Source organism: Ahaetulla prasina, chromosome 6 (assembly GCF_028640845.1).
Source record: "Ahaetulla prasina isolate Xishuangbanna chromosome 6, ASM2864084v1, whole genome shotgun sequence".
Lineage (NCBI taxonomy): Eukaryota > Metazoa > Chordata > Lepidosauria > Squamata > Colubridae > Ahaetulla > Ahaetulla prasina.
In genome coordinates, this window is record NC_080544.1 from 22,238,222 (window position 1) to 22,260,808 (window position 22,587).

General features: G+C 39.5%; 1 protein-coding gene across 1 annotated transcript in view; it reads right to left on the reverse strand.

Annotated features, from left to right (window-relative positions):
- Window positions 1-22,587, reverse strand: part of CDH23 (cadherin related 23) — a 719,962-nt gene that overhangs the window by 145,099 nt on the left and 552,276 nt on the right. Inside the window, exons 28-29 of the mRNA XM_058188066.1 lie at window positions 12,613-12,673; window positions 10,575-10,723 (exon numbers count right to left, since the gene is read on the reverse strand). Coding sequence (XP_058044049.1) covers window positions 10,575-10,723; window positions 12,613-12,673 — 210 coding nt within the window. The remainder of the gene's footprint in view (window positions 1-10,574; window positions 10,724-12,612; window positions 12,674-22,587) is intronic.

A 22,587-nucleotide genomic window follows, 5' to 3' on the forward strand; every position in this document is an offset into this window, starting at 1 on the left:
ATTCTGACAGGTTCTGGAGAAATTTTGAGCAGTTCAGAGAACTGGCAAATGCCACCTCTGGCTGGCCCCAGAGTGGGGAGGGAATGGAGATTTTGCAATATCCTTCACCCAGGAGTGGGGAGGGAATGGGGATTTTGCAGTATCCTTCCCCCAGGAGTGGGAAGGGAATGGGGACTTTGCAGTATCCTTCCCCTGGAGTGGGATGGGAATGGAGATTTTGCAATATCCTTCCCCCAGGAATGGGGAGGGAATGGGAATTTTGAAGTATTCTTCCCCTGGAGTGGGGTGGGAAGGGAGATTTTGCAATATCCTTCCCCCAGGAGTGGGAGGGAATGGGGATATTGCAATATTCTTCCCCTGGCGTGGGGTGGGAATGGGGATTTTGCAGTGTTTTCCCCCTGCCACGCCCACCAAGCCACACCATGCCCACAGAACCGGTAGTAAAAAAATTTGGAATTCACCACTGACATGTACAGACACAAAACCACTTCTCATAAGGGCATATATGAAATCTCCTTGCAGTCAGCTACAAATCCATAATAATTCTGATCTCTTTTGCTAGGAATATGCCAAGTTTACAATCGTTTGCCTAATATCGACCTTACGAGCAGTCACTGAGAAACCATTCAAAGTTATAATGGACCTTCCTTGGGGCTACTTACAATCCAGATTCAAAGTCTGGAAGTTATCACCCCCGCTCCAAGCAGACTTTCAGCAACTACAGGTAGTTCTCGACTTATGACAACAACTGAGCCCAATATTTCTGTTGTTAAGTTAGACATTTGCTAAATGAGTCTTGCCCCATTTTACAACATTTCTTGCCACAGTTCTTAAAGGAATCACTGCAGTTCTTAAGGTAGTAACACGGTTGTTAAGTGAATCCGGCTTCCTTCGCTGACTTTTATCAGAAGGTCGCAAAAGGTGATCACATGACCCCAGGACACTGCAACGATCATAAATGTCAATTGGTTGCCAAGCATCTGAATTTTGATCACATGAGCGTGAGGATGCTGCCGCGGTCGTAAGTGTGAACAATAGCCACGAGTCACTGTTTTCAGTGCCGTTATAACTTCGAAAGGTCACTAAAGGGAGTGTTATAAGTCGAGGAGTACCTATATTCAACAACTGGTGGGTTAGATAAGGAGGCACCAGAGAATCCTTTTAAAGGTGAGCAAATGGCAGCAGGAACATGCAGCATTGTTGGGGGCCTTTGCAATAACATCAAGGGCATTCAAATATCCGCAGTGGGCGTATATGGCTAATCCTGTTCAGTGGTGGGATTCAAATTTTTTTTACTACTGGTCTGTGGACGTGGCTTGGTGGGCATGGTGTGGCTTGGTGGGTGTGGCAGGGGAAGGATACTATAAAATCTCCATTCCCTCCCTACTCCAGGGGAAGGTTACTGCAAAATCCCCATTTCCTCCAGATCAGCTGGGACTCGGGAGGCAGAGAATAGATGGGGGCGGGATCAGTCAGAGGTGGTATTTATCAGTTCTTCCAAACTAGTCAAAATTTCCACTACTGGTTCTCCAGAACTGGTCAGAGCCCGCTGCAGGGATGAAATGCTCCCGATTTGGAACGGATTGCCTGATCCAGTAGCGATGGTGGCTGGCGGTTCGGAGAACTGGTAGCAAAAATCCCTGCCACCCTCCCATGCCCAGCTGAGCCGCGCGATCATCATCATTTTTTTTTTACTTTTAAAAGCATTTTTCTTCAGCCAAAAAAATGCTTTTAAAAGAAAAAAAAGCCTCTGATGATTGCACAGCTCAGCTGGGATTGCCAGAGCCTTTTAAAAGCATTTTTTACAACCTCTTTGGCTGAAGAGGTTGTAAAAAATGCTTTTGAAAGGCTCTGATGATCCCAGCTAAGTTGCCTGATCGTCAGAGGTTTTTTTTTCTTTTTAAAGGCAAAAATAAAATGCTTTTAAAAGAAAACAATCTGATGATCAGATAACTCAGCTGGGATCGCCAGAGCCTTTTCAAAGCATTTTTTTACAACCTCTTCAGCCGAATAGGCTGTAGAAAAAAATGCTTTTAAAAGTAAAAAAAAAAGTTGGTCCCCCCACCAAGCCACGCCCACAGAACCAGTAGTAACAAATTTTACATTTCACCTGCTGAATACCACCTCTGCTAGCTATAGTGCAAATATTGTTCAAGCCAGCCAACAAATAACAGAATTAATGAACAGCAATACAAATAATGCCTTCAAAGCAAAAACCATCCACACGTAAAACAAATGAAGCTTCAAGGATTGTGGGCTTTTTCCACACACACCCCGCCTCCCCCCCATTAAAAATAATTCAATTCAATAGAAATTCAACCATCTGTAAAATCAGAAGTAAATAGCCTGTTGATCAACGTCTATTTCTAGCTGCAGCCATCACTGTTACGAAGGAGAGAAAAGCCCTATTAATATCCTCTAAAAGGAAAACAACGTCTCTCAGAGCAATACGAATGAGAGAAGATGAATAATGGACTACGCCATGCATTTTCTGAAGACTTTATTAGATCCCGCCTAACCACTCCGTTATCAGCAGTGAATGTCACCAACAAGGCACTGAATTGTTAATTAGGAAACATATGAAATAATGAAAAATGGGCTGGAAGATTATTGAATATATTACGCATAAATAAAGAGACTCCCAAATATATCATTGGTATGAATGTGTGATCTGTTTGAGCAACGTATTCGATTACAGGAGGCTGGAGCTCTGTTAGTACTTGTTAAGCTGTATTTCTCTGCAGCCATATCTATTTGGAATGGAGTATTGTTTTAATCCAAATAATGTGAGAAGATACAATGCATAGGAATGCATTTGTATTAAATAGGTGAGCGGGAGGAGCAAAAGAATTTGAAAGAGTCCCACTGTTATGTCCTCCTGAAAACATATTGACCTTGAACCCGAGTCGTAGTTACTCAGCATCTACTCAGTAGCTACGTAGTATCTCTCTTTTTTTTACAATGAACGTGAGATAAAGATTCGACCTACCCTACAGGGAGTTCTCGACTTACAACCACAGCTGAGCGCAAAATTTCCATTGTCAAGCAAGACAGTTGTTAACTGAATTTTGTCCCATTTTACAACACTTCTTGCCACATTCATTAAGTGAATCACTACAGTTGTTAAGTTAGTAATACGGTCGTTAAGTAAATCTGGCTTCCCCATTGAATTTGCTTGCCAAGCAGTCACAAAAGGAGATCACATGACCTCGGGACACTGCAACTATCATAAATCCATGCCAATTGCCAAGTGTCTGTATTTTGATCATGTGACCGTGGGGATTTTGCAACGGTCATAAGTGTGAAAAAGAGTCATAAGTCACGTTTTTCAGTGCCGTTGTAACTTTGAATGGTCACTAGATGAATGGCTGTAAGTTATGGTCCACTTCTAATGGATTATGTAATTTAGGAGTTTTTAAAAAAAAAAGCCTCTGATGATTGCACAGCTCAGCTGGGATCGCTAGAGTTTTTAAAAGCATTTTTACAACCTCTTTGGCTGAAGAGGTTGTAAAAAATGCTTTTAAAAGGCTCTGATGATCCCAGCTGAGTTGCCTGATCGTCAGAGGTTTTTTTTTCTTTTTAAAGGCAAAAAAAAAATGCTTTTAAAAGAAAACAATCTGATGATCAGGTAACTCAGCTGGGATCGCCAGAGCCTTTTCAAAGCATTTTTTACAACCTCTTCAGCCGAATAGGCTGTAGAAAAAAATGCTTTTAAAAGTAAAAAAAAAAGTTGGCCACGCCCACCCAGTTACATTAATCCCCCCACCAAGCCACGCCCACAGAACCAGTAGTAACAAATTTTACATTTCACCTGCTGAATACCACCTCTGCTAGCTATAGTGCAAATATTGTTCAAGCCAGCCAACAAATAACAGAATTAATGAACAGCAATACAAATAATGCCTTCAAAGCAAAAACCATCCACACGTAAAACAAATGAAGCTTCAAGGATTGTGGGCTTTTTCCGCCCCCCGCCTCCCCCACATTAAAAATAATTCAATTCAATAGAAATTCAGCCATCTGTAAAATCAGAAGTAAATAGCCTGTTGATCAACGTCTATTTCTAGCTGCAGCCATCACTGTTACTACGAAGGAGAGAAAAGCCCTATTAATACCCTCTAAAAGGAAAACAACGTCTCTCAGAGCAATACGAATGAGAGAAGATGAATAATGGACTACGCCATGCATTTTCTGAAGACTTTATTAGATCCCGCCTAACCACTCCGTTATCAGCAGTGAATGTCACCAACAAGGCACTGAATTGTTAATTAGGAAACATATGAAATAATGAAAAATGGGCTGGAAGATTATTGAATATATTACACATAAATAAAGAGACTCCCAAATATATCATTGGTATGAATGTGTGATCTGTTTGAGCAACGTATTCGATTACAGGAGGCTGGAGCTCTGTTAGTACTTGTTAAGCTGTATTTCTCTGCAGCCATATCTATTTGGAATGGAGTATTGTTTTAATCCAAATAATGTGAGAAGATACAATGCATAGGAATGCATTTGTATTAAATAGGTGAGCGGGAGGAGCAAAAGAATTTGAAAGAGTCCCACTGTTATGTCCTCCTGAAAACATATTGACCTTGAACCCGAGTCGTAGTTACTCAGCATCTACTCAGTAGCTACGTAGTATCTCTCTTTTTTTTACAATGAACGTCAGATAAAAATTCGACCTACCCTACAGGGAGTTCTCGACTTACAACCACAGCTGAGCGCAAAATTTCCATTGTCAAGCAAGACAGTTGTTAACTGAATTTTGTCCCATTTTACAACACTTCTTGCCACATTCGTTAAGTGAATCACTACAGTTGTTAAGTTAGTAATACGGTCATTAAGTGAATCTGGCTTCCCCATTGAATTTGCTTGCCAAGCAGTCACAAAAGGAGATCACATGACCTCGGGACACTGCAACTATCATAAATCCATGCCAATTGCCAAGTGTCTGTATTTTGATCATGTGACCGTGGGGATTTTGCAATGGTCATAAGTGTGAAAAAGAGTCATAAGTCACGTTTTTCAGTGCCGTTGTAACTTTGAATGGTCACTAGATGAATGGCTGTAAGTTATGGACCACTTCTAATGGATTATGTAATTTAGGGAGTTTTTTAAAAAAAGAAACAAACTAAGGCTATTTGTATTATTCATCCTGATCAAGAATGACACTTAAAAGTTAGAAACGGGGTGGAAACTAGAGAGAGGGGGATTAATGGAATACACATCTTTAACAATAATCAGAATTTGAACAAAGGCAGTATTAAGAATGTTTGAACAATATGGTGATTGGCATAAAAATAACCTACTGAAGTAATGAATAATTAAATAATGGAAGATTATAATTTAACATAAACGTGTATTACGATTAGAACCATATAAGTCTGTTCAATGTAACAAATATGATTATTAATATTTTATTTGTAGTAAAAGGAATGACACTCAGAATATGGTGATTGGCATAAAAATAACATATTGAAATATTGAAAAACTAAATCATGAAATATTATAATTCAGCAAAAATACGTGTACTCTTACCAGAACTATGTAAGTTTGTTAACTGTAGTAAATATGTGAATATTATTTTATTTGTACTAAAATGTAAGACACTCAGGTGCCATACTGTTCATACATTTATATGTTTGTAAAAAAATAAAAAACTTGAAAAAAGAAAGAAAGGAATGACAGTCTCACTTAGGAATAATAATACTAGAGCAACTAATAGATTTAAACTTAATGTCAACCGCTTTAATCTAGATTGCAGAAAATATGACTTCTGTAACAGAATCATCAGTGCTTGGAACACTTTACCTGACTCTGTGGTCTCTTCTCATAATCCTAAAAGCTTTAACCAAAAACTTTCTACTATTGACCTCACCCCATTCCTAAGAGGACCATAAGGGGAGTGCATAAGCGCACAAATGTGCCTACTGTTCCTGTCCTATTGTTTTTCTTTTCTTCTTGATATATATATATATATATGCTTATACCTCCTATATTTACTCATATATGCGTTTATATACTATATAATCTTTTTGTATGATACCTACATATATTGTTGTGACAAAATAAATAAATAAATAAATAATCCAGTCTCAACAAGAGTCATAGGGAAGGATATCCCTTGAGCAGATCTACAAAAACATGCATTGGGTGATTCAGGTATTTTAAAACTGTTTTAGTTTTTTACTGTGAATAATTGTTTTCTGATATGTGAAACATTTAGATGCTATTCATACTTTATAGTACAGAATATAAACAATACCTTCCACTGTTTAAACAGATGCCTTGGAGGTGCATTCTGCTTCGTTTAGAGTGACATGTTGCATTTTTTTATCCTGCCTTTTTGCTAAATGGCTTAAATGAGTTTTGCTAAATGGCTAAATGGCTTAAATTTGCTAAATTTGCTAAATGGCTTAACTGAGCTGCTGATTCAGTTCTACAGAGGAATTATTGAGTCTGTCTTTTGCACCTCTATAACTGTCTGGTTCGGTTCTGCAACTCAACAAGAAAAACACAGACTTCAGAGGATAATTAGAACTGCAGAAAAAATAATTGCTACCAACCTGCCTTCCATTGAGGACCTGTATACTGCAAGAATCAAGAAGAGGACCGTGAAAATATTTACAGACTCCTCGCATCCTGGACATAAACTGTTTCAACTCTTACCCTCAAAACGACGCTATAGAGCACTGCACAACAGAACAACTAGACACAAGAACAGTTTTTTCCCGAAGGCCATCACTCTGCTAAACAAATAATTCCATCAATACTGTCAAACTATTTACTGAATCTGCACTACTATTAATCTTCTCATAGTTCCCATCACCAATCTCTTTCCATTTATGACTGTATGACTATAACTTGTTGCTGGCAATCCTTATGATTTATATTGATATATTGACCATCAATTGTGTTGTAAATGTTGTACCTTGATGAACGTATCTTTTCTTTTATGTACACTGAGAGCATATGCACCAAGACAAATTCCTTGTGTGTCCAATCACACTTGGCCAATAAAAAATTCTATTCTATAAAAAAAAAATTCTAAATGTGGGTCTCTTATTATTTTATCCCAATACAATAGTAATCCAATTAGACAGGTTGCTCTGAAAGAGAGGGAGGCGAATGGGTCAGTGGTGGGTTGCTCCCAGTTCTGTCTGGTTCTATAGAACTGGTTGTAAAATCGGTGAGTGGCTCTGCCCACCTGCCCGGATGTCATAAATGGCAATCTGCGCATGTGCAGAAGTTTCTGTGCATGCAAGCAAAGCGAGTCCGGGCGGCCCCATTGCGAACTGGTAGTAAAGGTAAGTAGAACCCCTGAAAGGGTGGTTCCATACAGCTCATCTGTCTGGAACCCCCACTGCATAAGACATTAATACAATTGACCAAGTCCAGAGATATTTCAAGAGAAGAGTCCTCCATTCCTCTACCTGCAATAAAATACTTTATGCCACCACACTTAAAATTTTGGGCTTAGACAACTTAGAACTACGCCAATTTCAGTCTGACCTAAGTGTAGTACATAAAATTATCTGCCACAATGTCCTACCTGTCAATGACTTCTTCAGCTTCAACCACAACAATAAATAAATAAATAAATAAATAAATAAATAAATAAATAAATAAATAATCCAGTCTCAACAAGAGTCATAGGGAAGGATATCCCTTGAGCAGATCTACAAAAACATGCATTGGGTGATTCAGGTATTTTAAAACTGTTTTAGTTTTTTACTGTGAATAATTGTTTTCTGATATGTGAAACATTTAGATGCTATTCATACTTTATAGTACAGAATATAAACAATACCTTCCACTGTTTAAACAGATGCCTTGGAGGTGCATTCTGCTTCGTTTAGAGTGACATGTTGCATTTTTTTATCCTGCCTTTTTGCTAAATGGCTTAAATGAGTTTTGCTAAATGGCTAAATGGCTTAAATTTGCTAAATTTGCTAAATGGCTTAACTGAGCTGCTGATTCAGTTCTACAGAGGAATTATTGAGTCTGTCTTTTGCACCTCTATAACTGTCTGGTTCGGTTCTGCAACTCAACAAGAAAAACACAGACTTCAGAGGATAATTAGAACTGCAGAAAAAATAATTGCTACCAACCTGCCTTCCATTGAGGACCTGTATACTGCACGAATCAAGAAGAGGGCCGTGAAAATATTTACAGATCCCTCGCATCCTGGACATAAACTGTTTCAACTCCTACCCTCAAAACGACGCTATAGAGCACTGCACACCAGAACAACTAGACACAAGAACAGTTTTTTCCCCGAAGGCCATCACTCTGCTAAACAAATAATTCCATCAACACTGTCAAACTATTTACTGAATCTGCACTACTATTAATCTTCTCATAGTTCCCATCACCAATCTCTTTCCATTTATGACTGTATGACTATAACTTGTTGCTGGCAATCCTTATGATTTATATTGATATATTGACCATCAATTGTGTTGTAAATGTTGTACCTTGATGAACGTATCTTTTCTTTTATGTACACTGAGAGCATATGCACCAAGACAAATTCCTTGTGTGTCCAATCACACTTGGCCAATAAAAAATTCTATTCTATAAAAAAAAAATTCTAAATGTGGGTCTTTTATTATTTTATCCCAATACAATAGTAATCCAATTAGACAGGTTGCTCTGAAAGAGAGGGAGGCGAATGGGTCAGTGGTGGGTTGCTCCCAGTTCTGTCTGGTTCTATAGAACTGGTTGTAAAATCGGTGAGTGGCTCTGCCCACCTGCCCGGATGTCATAAATGGCAATCTGCGCATGTGCAGAAGTTTCTGTGCATGCAAGCAAAGCGAGTCCGGGCGGCCCCATTGCGAACTGGTAGTAAAGGTAAGTAGAACCCCCCTGGAAAGGGTGGTTCCATACAGCTCATCTGTCTGGAACCCACACTGCATAAGACATTAATACAATTGACCAAGTCCAGAGATATTTCAAGAGAAGAGTCCTCCATTCCTCTATCTGCAATAAAATACTTTATGCCACCACACTTAAAATTTTGGGCTTAGACAACTTAGAACTACGCCAATTTCAGTCTGACCTAAGTGTAGTACATAAAATTATCTGCCACAATGTCCTACCTGTCAATGACTTCTTCAGCTTCAACCACAACAATACACAAGCAAATAACAGATACAAACTCAAGGTAAACCGCTCCAAACTCGACTGCAGAAAATACAACTTCAGCAACAGAGTGGTCAATGCCTGGAATGCTCTACCTGACTCTGTGGTTTCATCCCCAAACCCCCAAAACTTTAACCTTAAATTATCTACTGTTGACCTCACCCCATTCCTAAGAGGTCTGTAAGGGGCGTGCATAAGTGCACTTGCGTGCCTACCATCCCTGTCCTAAATGTCCCTTTTTATTCGTATCCTCTTCATGTATTCAAATCATGTTTATACTTTTATCTGTTATCTTATAGATGCTTTACAAATAAATAAAATAATAAATAAATAAATAAGTCTTAAATGAAATCTATGGACAACTGAGGACTCCAGTTCATACTGGCTTACAGGCTACCGCCAGGGTATTCAGAGGTGGGTTTCAGCAGGTTCTGACCAGTTCTGGAGAACTGGTAGCAGAAATTTTGAGTAGTTCGGAGAACCGGTAGTAAAAATTCTGACTGGCCCCCATCCCCATCTATTCTCTGCCTCCTGAGTCCCAGCTGATCGGGAGGAAATGGAGATTTTGCAGTAACCTTCCCCTGGATTGGGGAGGGAATGGAGGTTTTACAGTATCCCTCCCCTGGATGGGGTGGGAATGGAGATTTTATAGTATCCTTCCTCTGCCATACCCACCAAGCCACGCCTACTAAGCCATGCCACGCCCACCAAGCCACACCCACAGAACTGGTAGTAAAAACTTTTGAAAACCACCACTGAATGTATTGGTGATATAACACCAAATACACATGGGAAAGACCCTGGAAGATTCTATTTTAAAACAATGTTTATTATATTTTTATATATTAATATTTATACTGCTTGTAATCCATGGGTGGATTCTTTTCCAGAACTGCTGTATATAAATATTAATAAATAAGCATTTCATTGTTCTAATAGGTTGCCTGCTGTTCTCCATCCTGCAGCAATTAAGGAGATAGGTTGCTGAGTCAATTGAAAAAACAGACCAGAGAAATCCTACCTAATTATGAAACTTTAGAACTAGCTTAGTTTTCTATTAACTGGCTAACATTTAAATATCTGCTGAACTTAGGTGCAAATAGGTTCAAAATTTTATTTAATATTTTTAATAATTTCCTTTAATAATATCCACTACAGAAGATTTCATGTATGGCATGCATTGTTACTAAACTACAAGTAAATCTGATATAGCAGTCTGCAAAATCCTCTATTACAAGGAAAAAGAGACCATGATGTTTAGAATGGTATTTTCATTCATTTTCATTCCCAACACCAGTTTGCAATGCAGTTCCTCTAGACAGCATTCAATCCATGATATCATTGGGTGGACATTATTGAAGGCATTAATTCAGAGTGAAGAGTCTGAAAAGGATAGCTGATTTGTAGTATTTTGGAGAAGGCCTTACCCTGACAGAACTTCTCATTGGTCCTTGCTCACTGTTGTAAGCCTCCACCTCAAGAACATGCGATGAATTTTGCTCTCTATCCAGGGGCCGTGTACCCCGCATGACCAGCCCGTTGCTGGGATTGATCCTGAAGTTGTTGAAATTGTTTCCTGTTGATAAGAAAGAAAAACTACCAAATAATGTATTTCAGGGTGACATCACAGTGGAAAATTTCTTAGTCCATCCAGTTCAACCTCGAGACATATGAGAGATAGACACAGTAGAGCAGTTGTTCTCAACCTGTGGGTTGGGACCCCGTTGGGGGTCGAATGACAATTTGCCAGGGGTCGCCTAAGACCATCAGAAATATGGGAAGTATACTTGCGAGTCCAAGAATTGCGCTCCAATGGTTGACTCCACAAGCCAGCTGCAGGCTCTTCAAATCGCTAGCCGAATTCGGCTTCAGGCACACAAAAGTGCCTACTGTTCCTGTCCTATTGTTCTCTTTATTATATCTAATTAATATAGCTATGCATTACATACATATATATATGTATATATATATATATATATATATATATATATATATATATATATATATATTTCATGATATGTTTTCTTTTTTTACTATGACAATGTTTATGTATACTGTTGTGACAAAATTAAATAAATTAAAAAAAATTAGAAAAGAGAGAAATCTTTGCTCTGATGTCTCCCTCTCAAGCCAGCTGCAATCACTCCCAATCGCTAGCCGAATCTGGCTTCAGGTGCGATAAACTTAATAGGGGAGGAGTCTCCGCTTTAATGCCTCCGTCCTCAAGGCAATCGCAAGCAGTTCAGATCGCTAGCCAATACGGCTTCAGGCGCGATAAATTCAAAACGAAAATAATTTTACGGTTGGGGTCGCCACATCGTGGGGAATTGTATTAAAGGGGTCGCAGCACTATAAAGGTTGAGAACCACTGCAGTAGAGAAATGTTTCCCCCGTTTGCTCATTTTAAGGTTGGATGGACTTCCAGAATTCCTCAAAAGCAATGCCCCACCTTCTTTTCCTAAAGCGCCCACATCTTAAAATGGGTAAGGTGAAGAAACACTGAGAGAGAGAGAGAGGGGGAGGGAGGGAGGGAGGGGCTTTTGTATCAATTCATTAGATAAAGGATGACTTACTATTTTGCTCCATTTTAGGTGGAACGTGGAAGATCAAATAATTCAGTACAGATGACAAGGAGGTACAAAAAAAAATAGGTGAGGGAGGGAGGGAGTGGGGAAGAAGGGAGATATTTCATAATATCACAAAATGTCTTTGGTAGGGCACTTAGAAGTTGCACATGGAGAGCACCTCTACATTAAAGTAACTCAAATTTTTTTCAGGCTTCCTTTTCCATGATCCTGGAAAAAAGGTGCTTCTGCTTTAAAGAGCTGCTACAACATCATTTTCCTCTCCTCCAATTTAATTAATCGCACAGAGATCTTGAGTTTGCAAGATGTCTACAGCACTTTCCCCAATTTTTCCTGCTTACTGCAACCCTTTGCTTATTTTTAATGATTTACAGCAGCTGAATGCACTTGGAAAGGAATGGTCTGAGGATCACGATCATGATATTATGCTAAGAGAAATAAGATATAACAATAGGAGGTTTTTTTGCAAAGCACATATTCCCTAAGCTACGTTCACAATTGGGACCAGTATCTCAGTTGATGAGCAAAGTGGTCATTAAGTGAGACATCATGTGATTGCTTTAACTGTTCCTTCGTTCAGGGCCATTGTAATTTAAAAGTTATTGAACAAATAGTTATAATTTGCGGAGTACCCATATATCTCTATCTTACTCAGGTTTTAAAAAGGGAAGTTTATTGCAATTTCATTACACAGTAAGTTAGATGTATTAGAAGTGGAATCCACTCAGATTATTTATGTCAGTAATTTAAATCCGGATGGAAATAGTAGAGCTATACCAACAAGGAAACTGGAGTTAGGCTGCATGGGAGTCAATATGGTTTCAAAGGATATACAATATAAGAGTCCTTATAAAATATAAATATCCAAAATACTATTTACCTCTGACAATTCTGTACCACACGCGGCCATTCACACCTTCATCTGCATCCGTGGCTTTCACCTGTTAGAAAGAAACAAGAAAAAAACAATGATGGAGCTGTTTTCATGTTGAATCAAATGCCAGCTACTTCAATGTGTTTATTTATTTATAGTGATGGTATCCTCCCCTTGTCATTCTAGCCCCAGGGCAACTTACATTTGATAAAACATAAACTTGTTTTAAGAATTCATTAAAACTGTAAAGATAAGGGGGAAAAAATCAAAAGTTGAGTTCCACACGACTGTTAGGAAAATGGCAAATATTATCAGTCACAGGAAAAATATGTTATTATTCCGCATTCTGTAAAATAAGAATGGAAAGAAGTGGAAAGAGGTATAGAAGAATCAATCCCAAAATGGAAAATTTTATTCTTTAGGGCATTATTAAATATGGATACATTAGGTCTGCAGTAGATATTTGCTATGTTTATGTTTAGCATGCATAAATTACATTTCTTATTTATTTTATTTTATTAATAGCCTGCCTTTATTATTTTGATAAGTAATTCAAGGTGGTGAACATACTAAAGGTGGTGAACATACTAAACACTCTTTCCTCCTCTGATTTTCTCACAACAGACCTGGGAAGTGGGTTGGGCTGAGAGAAAGTGATTGGTCTTAAGTCATCCAGCCGGCTTTCATGTCTAAAGGTGGAACTAGAACTCACAATCTCCTGGTTCGTAGGCCAGCACTTTTAACCACTAGACCAGGGGTCTCCAACCTTGGCAACTTTAAGCCGGGCGGACTTCAACTTCTAGAATTCCCGTGTCAGCTGGCCGGGGAATTCTGGGAGTTGAAGTCCACCAGGCTTAAAGTTGCCAAGGTTGGAGACCGTTGCACTAGACCAGGGCTGTCAAAACTCCCGGCCTGCGAGTTGGATGTGTCACACGCTGGCCACGCCCACGCCTGGTTTAGCAAAGGGGGAAAAAAAACTCCTGATACATCATGTGACACCACTGTGACGATGTGAGTTTGACAGCCCTGCACTAGACCAAATATAAAAAGTTCATGAGATGTTATTGAGGTGATAGTTGTATAGTTGGCTGTAGCAAGTGAAGGCTGAGGAACCACCAGCTGCAATTTTGACATCCGTCCCCCAGATTTACCAACTTGGCTTCTCAGTCTTGCCTACGTTGGAAAAATAAAAAATGGGAGCTGATCGCAGGACTAAGTTTCTGTGATCAAGGGAAGAACAGAGTCTTCAACTATTTTAGTCACTTTTAGCACCACCTTTTCCCACTGTAGAAGGCCAAGTTTCTAATCTATACAAGACACTCTTTCAAAGTGGGAATGAAAAGAACGAAATGCAGGTTTCTTTAGTTTCATATAAATAGGTGTGATCAATTACATGTTATCAAGTCATTTTTGGCTCCTAGCAACCACCTAGATTGGCAATGGTGAACCTATGACATACTAGTCACAGGTGACATGCCATTGTCATGTCCCATTCTTCCGCTGACGGCCGGGTCAGGGAAATCCGAATCAGGCGTGCCTCTGCAGCTCTGCCAAAGTCCTAGCAAAGTTCTCAAGGCAGGCAGGAGACCAGAAAGTGACTTCAGCAAGATATGTTAGACTTTGCCTGACTCAGAGAATGCCAGAAAGCAGATCCTTTATATAGGCCATGGGGTGTGGCTCCATGACTCAGCACTTATCCAGGCCTGCCCCTCCCTTCCTTCTGTCGCCGCCGCCTATCAATTCTTCTGAAGCGAGGGTCACTCCAGTCTGCAGCTGTTGGTAATTGACCTCCCTCAGGCTCACATGCTGTGGGGGAGGGGTAGGGGTCTAGTTGCTCCGTTTGCCTGGGCATGGAGCCAGAGCTGGGGGCTGGAGGTACTTCTTCCTCCTCAGCCTGTCTGGGCCTGGAGCCAGGGCTGGGGCCGGGAGGCATACTAGGACATTCCTCAACGTTCGGAAGCAGATAAGAAGGCCCCGGCTGCGGTGAAAGCGGACGAGACACAACAGCCATGTTATTTTCAACGACATACGATACGAGCTTGCCCCATACTTGCTTGATTTGCTCAGGCTGAATGTGGTGCTCTTTCATATGGGCCCTGGGCCGTCTGGAAATCACACAAGAGAGTGGTGTGCTCTGGAGCCCCCCCCCAAATTATGTGAGAACAGGACTTTTCCATGGTTCTTGGAGGCTGCAAAACTACTCTTTTCCAAAGTTACTTCCAGCGAGTGAAGGCCTCATGCAACCTGGAGCCGTCCTGCAGAGGCATTTTCTTCTTCTTCTGAGAGTTATATGGACCGAATGTTTATTTGACCAGTATTGGAGCAAGTGATCATTTCAAACAATAATACCAGAAACTTTCAGCACCCTTAAGAATCTAGCAGTGGCTTTATGCATATTTTTTACCCTTTTATATAAATTTTGCGAGATATTTATTGTTCTTGGCATTAGACCAGTGGTGAAATCCAATTTTTTTTTTACTACTGGTTTGGTGGGCGTGGCTTGGTGGGCGTGGTGTGGTTTGGTGGGCGTGGCAGGGGAAGGATACTGCAAAATCCCCATTCCCAACCCACTCCAGGGAAAGCTTACTGCAAAATCCCCATTCCCACCCCACACTTAGGGGAAGGATATTGCAAAATCCCCATTCCCACCCATTCTGGGGCTAGCCAGAGGTGGTATTTGCCAATTCTCCGAACTACTCAAAATTTCTGCTACCAGTTCTCCAGAACCTGTCAGAACCTGCTGGATTTCACCCCTGCATTAGACAATATTAAAAACAAACAAAAGGAATTGACTGAAAGATGAAGTTAGTACAAATTCTTGAGTTTGAAGTGGACAAAATACCTTTATTTTCAGACTTAAAATTCATGGATATTAATCTAATAAAATACAATGTTCCACATTTCCCCTCCCCCCCCAGCTCTATTCAAAACTATGATTAAAAGCAGAATAATGTTTTAGCACACTACACAGTATGTGTAGCATACACAGTGTGCGTATTGTTTTCTCTATTGTTAAGTCACTGCTTTTTCTTTCACTTGTTCTTTTGTTATACTTCTGCATAATTGCAGTTTTCATTCTCTATGATTAATATGCTGTATGATGCTCTTTTTAATAATGAAACTGGTTTAATAATTTTTTTCGTTACTTAATGTGTGTCTGAGTTTGTTTTACTTTTATTTCATTTCTGTAATTATTTGGTGTTTCTTTATGAAATACTCAAGACCACACATGGACTGATTGTATTTTTTAAAAAATAAATTATGTAAACAATTGATTTTCTTTTCCCAAGGGGAATGTGGGTGGGTGCACATGGCAGAGTTGTTAAGTATTTTCTGAATTTTGGGCATGCCAAGTCCAAAGGTTTTACATCAGTGAACATAGATTTTCTCCAGAATGATCTGTCTGCAGCCTAGTCTTCCAGCTCTTCCAACAAGGCAATCCTGATTACAGATTACCATTGACCTCACTGCTGTTTGTCCTTTTCTTCATTTTTATTCCATGTATTCCAGCATTAGAGCCTCCTCCAGGTAGCTACATTCCTCACAAAAAATGGTCTGAAATAGGGTATTTGTGCCTGGTTATTTGTGCCTGGGAGTGAGAACTGTGGGTTGATTTGTTCAATGTTTCCTGCCTAAGCAGGGGGTTGGACTAGAAGACCTCCAAGGTCCCTTCCAACTCTGTTATTCTATTCTATTCTATTCTATTCTATTCTATTCTATTCTATTCTATTCTATTCTATTCTATTCTATTCATTAATTTTTATTTCTTTATTGAATTTATACGCTGCCCATTGCACCAGCCAAAGTAATTCTGGGCTGCGGTATTCTCAGGCATCTTCTCCAATGCCAAAATATGAGTATGCTTATCTTACCTCAAGTCCAACTCTGGCTTCCATAGAGTATCACAGGGAACAAAATAGCTCGCATGATTTTGTTCAAGTCTGCTCTACCTGGGGGGCAGTCTGTGATTTCTTGACAGACCTGATTTTTTTCTTATAAAAAATTATTGATAGAAGATCATAAAAGGCAACCGCTTCGATATCTTCACTGTCAATACTAATGTTGGTTGTTCTACCTGTTGCCATTAATTTGGTCCTCTTTATATTTAGTTTTAGTCCTGTTTTTTCCCTCCTCCATGCTCCTTGACATACGTGTATATGTGTGCACACACACATACATTTTTTAATAACTCTATAATCCATTGGATCAGAGTGATTGAATGGAGCTGAGCATTTACTGGCTGGATGCCCTTCCTGATGCCTACCTGAAGTTCGCAGCAGGTATTTTCTCTTTGTAGCCTCTTGATTGTGAGGCAAGAGTTCCATCTCTAGGCCACCATGCTGGTCACAGAGGTAGAGCATGGGCCGGATTCATCACATGCAGGCCATGCTCACGCCAGCTCCACAAAGGAGAAAAATGTCATGATACGTCACGCGATAGCAACGTGACGCCACAAGTTTGACACCCATGAGGTAGGGATAGAGATATATTTCTGCACTCTCCCCCCCCTCCGTTTCAGATAGGTGGTATAATCTAGTGCTAAATATTAACACAATCTCTATTATATATTACTGGCTACTAAACATGAAGAATGAAAAAACAGACAACGTGACCCTATTTAAGAGTTAGGAAAACTGCATTAGAGAAGATGGTGGGCAAACTAGAATTCCACCCCTTTTACAGGTGCTCCTCACAAAATGCTTCGGAGCAGTATTTCCCAAGTAGGATTTGCAAAAGCCATTGAATCCACACAGAGCACAGATAAAGGGAAGCACATCGCCAACAACAAATCTATCACTGAAGCCTTGGAGGTTACAGAGGAAGCACGAGATGAATACACAACCACTTCTGTATTTAGCTGCCAAGTTTCATGTAATATTCAAAGGGGAACTTATTCAGGATCTGAATCTCCTCTGTGTAGGAGAATCTCCCCTGTCAGAACTTCACACCAGACATTATAAAGTGCACTTTCACTGAACAGAAAAACAACTGTACTTCTGGCTGGTGGAGATTTCATCACAGCGTTTGAATTACTGTAGGCCCATGCAGAAATTTAGCTGCTTCTCCTTTTACACCACGTTTGGTTCACTGAGCACAGGAACCAATAAAGAGTTGAATTTCAGTTCAAAAATATCTTTAAGGAGGCTGTAAAAGTAGTGATTATGGCTAACACAAAGAATAAACAAATTTGCAAATTAGAATTACAGAATTACTTCAAGAATCCAAGTTCAGGAATTACTGGGTTTAAGTAAATTAAGTGAGTTGAATTTCTATTGATATTCAGGTGTCACCCACACCAGTGGTTGTTTCAGCAGCTGAGGTAGGAGAGTGCATTTGTCTCCTCAGTTCAGTGACAGCGTGCATAATTATTTTCAGATCTTTGTGGAAATACAACCCAATTTCGCCACCTGGTGTTCCCATGGCTTCTTGCAACCATCTTCCTTAAATTCTCTTGGCGAGAACAGAAACACGCAGGTTATGGGAGACTTGGTTACAAGCATTTTGCAAATGTTATTCAAAATTAGAGGAAATACAAATGAAACGTGAACAGGCAGTGGCCTTTGGAAAAAACAAAAAACAACAAAAAAAGAATGACCAAACACTCTTCCAGAAAGGTGGAATAACCGAATATTTCAACTGCTTGAGAAAGTCTTGAAAAGGGTAAGTTAATATGTTAATGTGTGCCAACTGAAATAATGTGTGTTAACTGGTGGAGAGTAAAACGTTGGCAAAGATCACATTGTGAAAATTGAAATTACATCTCCTAAGGAATACTCATGCAATAATATTCTACTTTTTTTCCATGTAAACTGGACAATCTGTTGTCTTCCAGATGTTTGGGATTTCATTACCTATCAGTTCTAGTCAACTGGTGGCTGTGGACCATGGTCCAGACCATCTAGTGGGCAATCTGTAATGGAAGACAGCTGTTACTAGGAAAAGGTCTTATTCAGTGATGGACTGTAAATTATGGAATATAATTTCCTTCCAAAGGAAATTCCAAAGAATTATGGAATTCCTTCCAAAGAAGACACATTTACTGTAACTTATACCTTCCTGTCTGGTTATAAATTGTAATTTGAAAGGTAATACTTTGTACAAAAGTATCTGGAAGAAGGAGAATTGTGGATGGTTCCAAAACAAGATATTATTTTGTATTGGATGGTAATAAGGGTGTCCAATTAACTCTCTTGATCTTTAACAATATTCGCACTCCCCAAGATTTAGTTAAAGTTTCTCTCACTAATATCGTGAGTCTGTCATCTGCACCTCTATAACTGTCTGGTTTGGTTCCGCAACCCAACAAGACAGACATAGACTTCAGAAGATAATTTGAACTGGAGAAAAAACAATTGCTACCAACCTGCCTTTCATTGAGGACCTGTATACTGCACGAGTCAAAAAGGGGGCTGTGAAAATATCTACAGACCCCTCATATCCTGGATATAAACTGTTTCAACTCCTACCCTCAAAAGGACGCTACAGAGCACTGCACACCAGAACAACTAGACACAAGAACAGTTTTTTCCCAAACACCATCACTCTGCTAAACAAATAATTCCCTCAGCACCATCAAACTAGTTACTAAGTCTGCATTACTATTACTATTAAACTTCTCATCGTTCCCATCACCAATCTCTTTCCACTTATGACTGTATGACTGTAACTTTCTTGCTTGTATCCTTACAATTTATATTGATATTATTTCCTGATTGCTTATTTGTACCCTATGACTATCATTAAGTGTTGTACCTTAGAATTCTTGATGATCTTATCTTTTCTTTTATGTACACTGAGAGCGTGACTGGACACACAAGGAATTTGTCTTGGTGCATATGCTCTCATATCTCCCCTTGAGCAGGGGACCCTAAACCATGTCAGACAAAGGGTTGTCCAGTCTCTTGCTGAAAGATGCTGCAGAGAGAAACTGCCACCATCATAAATAGATGCCAATTTGCCAAGCAATTGAATTTTTATCCTGTGACTGAGGATGTTACGATGGTCATAAGTCCAAGGACTGATTGTAAACAATCCTTTTCAGTACTGTTGTAACTTTGAACAGTCGTTAAATGAATTTAAGTTGTAAGTTGTATCTAATTTTGGGGGAGGTCACTAGAGAATTGTGCAACCAGCTGTTTAACTAGAAGGTTTGATTTTCCAACAAGAAGTGAGATGAATATGAGAGTCTACAACAAAATACGCCATGGTGAACTCTTAAAGCAATTGCAATGAACGTGGCCTGGTCTGCTTCCTCCACTGACCTGCTGCCTGTCTCATGCAATATTTGTCATGCTGGTAGACTTCAACTTCTGGGAGTTGAAGTCTACACCGCTAAAAGTTTCCAAATGGAGAAACATTCCTCTAGGTCTAGGACATGATTGTGGGGCATCCGGTTAATACCAAAATATCCAATACAAGTAGTCCTCGAGTTATGACCACAATGTTTCTGTTGTTAAGTGAAACATTTATTGAGTTTTGCCCAGGGGTGAAATTTAAAATTTTTCCCTACTGGTTCTGTGGGCGTGGCTTAATTGGTGGGCGTGGCTTGGTGGTCAGATGGCTTGGTGGGCGTGGTCAATAACAATAAATAATAAAAATAATAAACGTATAAAAAAACAACAAGAAACAATAAGAAAACAACTTTCACACTTTACACACACACAACACAATACAACTGACTCACACACTGTAAAAGCAGCTGCACTTCACACTTCACATAGCCACAAAAAGCTCAAAAACCAACTTTCACACTTTACACATACACACACAACACAACACAACACAACTGACTCACACACAATGTAAAAGCAGCTGCACTTCACACTTCACACTTCACACAGCCACAAAAAGCTCAAAAACCAACTTTCACACTTTACACACACACAACACACACACACACACACAATATGCCACATACAGCTTTCTGAGATTTTGTGTGTTTGTGTAGTTAGAGTGAAACACTACAGAAACACACCAAATCTCAGAAAGCTGCACAAATATTTTATTTTATTTTATTTTATTTTATTTTATTTTATTTTATTTTATTTTATTGTGGACTTCAAATCCCAGAGTTCCTCAGTCAGCAAAGCCAGCCAGTTGATCACCGAGGAAATAGATTAGCTGAGCGATTGATTCTGTCTAGCTGAAACTGAAACTGCTTTCGGGCTGGAAAGAGAGCCATGCGTTCATCAGTAATCAGGTAAGTGCCTTAGAATCTCTACTTTTACTTGTAGAAAACATGTTTCTACAAGTAAGAGTACAAGTAAGGTTCTGCTGTTTTTTACTTTTAAAGGCCTGTTTCGGCTGAAGCAAAACCGGCTTTTAAAAGTTAAAAAAAACAAAACTGCAGATGGTGCGGTCTATGGAATATACTATCATCTTTGGTGGACATGTCTGGTCCCAAAAAAGTATTGGGCCAAAACCAAAAAATGGTTAGATTGGAAACCAACTGATTGATTGGAAACCAGAGACATTCTCTTTAGGAATATTTACCAAATATTATACCAAAGACATAAAATACTTAATCCTACATATCATAACGGCTGCAAGAATTTCATATGCACAAAATTGGAAAAAAGGAAATACACCAGCAGAGGAAGAACGGATAAAGAAAATCTTAGATGATGCCGAGATGGACAAATTAACAAAAGAAATTAAAGAAAAGCAAGATACAGAATATTATGTAACATGGGATAAATGGTACAAGTGGCTAGAGACCAGAAAAAATGAATAGTGATGAACGGGGAGAAACAATAAGTGCAAGATGTATGTAAGATAGTGTATAAAATGTACAAATTTAATATTATAAGTGGATAGGAATTATAGAGTAATAAGGGATAAATGGGACAAGAAGGATATAAATATTAGAAAGGGAATTGGGAGAAAAGGTAAATATTAGGAGATCACAGCTACGAAACTGTTGTAAAAAGGGAATGTATTTATTTATTTATTTATTCAAATTTTTATACCGCCCTATCTCCCAGAGGACTCAGGGCGGTTTACAGGCCGGTAAAAAATACAAATATAATACAAGGTAAAACACTAAATTAAAAAACTTATTTAAATAGGCCAAAATTTAAAATTACAATTAAAATGATATAAACCCCATTAAAATTAAATTTAAAATTAAAATTCTAGTCCAGTCCTGCACAGATAAATAGATGTGTTTTAAGCTCGTGGCGGAAGGTTCGAAGGTCAGGAAGTTGGCGGAGTCCTGGGGGAAGTTCATTCCAGAGGGTGGGAGCCCCCACAGAGAAGGCCCTTCCCCTGGGTGTCGCCAGTCAGCACTGCCTGGCGGACGGCACCCTAAGGAGTCCCTCCCTGTGAGAGCGCACGGGTCGGTGGGAGGCAATCGGTGGCAATGTACGTTATGTGTTTTGTGTTTGTTATTGTTGTTTTGTGTTATAAATAAAAAACTTATTTAAAAAAAGGTTTATTGATGAATAGGATCATATGGCTTGAGTTCCTGAGCAGAAAAAGGGCAGAGATGCTGAGAGTCCCTGGGTTTTATGCCCTCTGTTGGGCTTTGAATTTGAGCTTGTATTCTGATTGTCAGACTCACATGGGGTCATGCAGGGGCAACGCTGTAGTCTGTCCTGAATCCCAAGCTTGGTTGAATTTTGCTGGGTGATGATGTAATGAAAGGGGCTTTGGGCAATTCCTACTATAGCTCTGCCTGAAGGAGGTAGATCTTCGTTATGTAGACTAGACTGGCTCAGGCCTTAATGTCCCATTGATAAAGGTCAGGGTGGGGTGGTGGGGGTGGTGAGTTTCTGTCTCCCTTTTAGGGGAAATATTCTGCCCTTTTAATATCTCCTAAAATCTCTGATTTTCCTGGGAGAGGGATGGGTGCTAACTTCCTACAGGAGCAAAAGCAAAGCAAGATCAATAAGGAACCTAAATGGAAGATGGCAACCTTAAGGAAAGGAATATTCAGTGAGGACCCAAGGAAATTCCTCTTCTGTCCCAGGAGGAAATTGA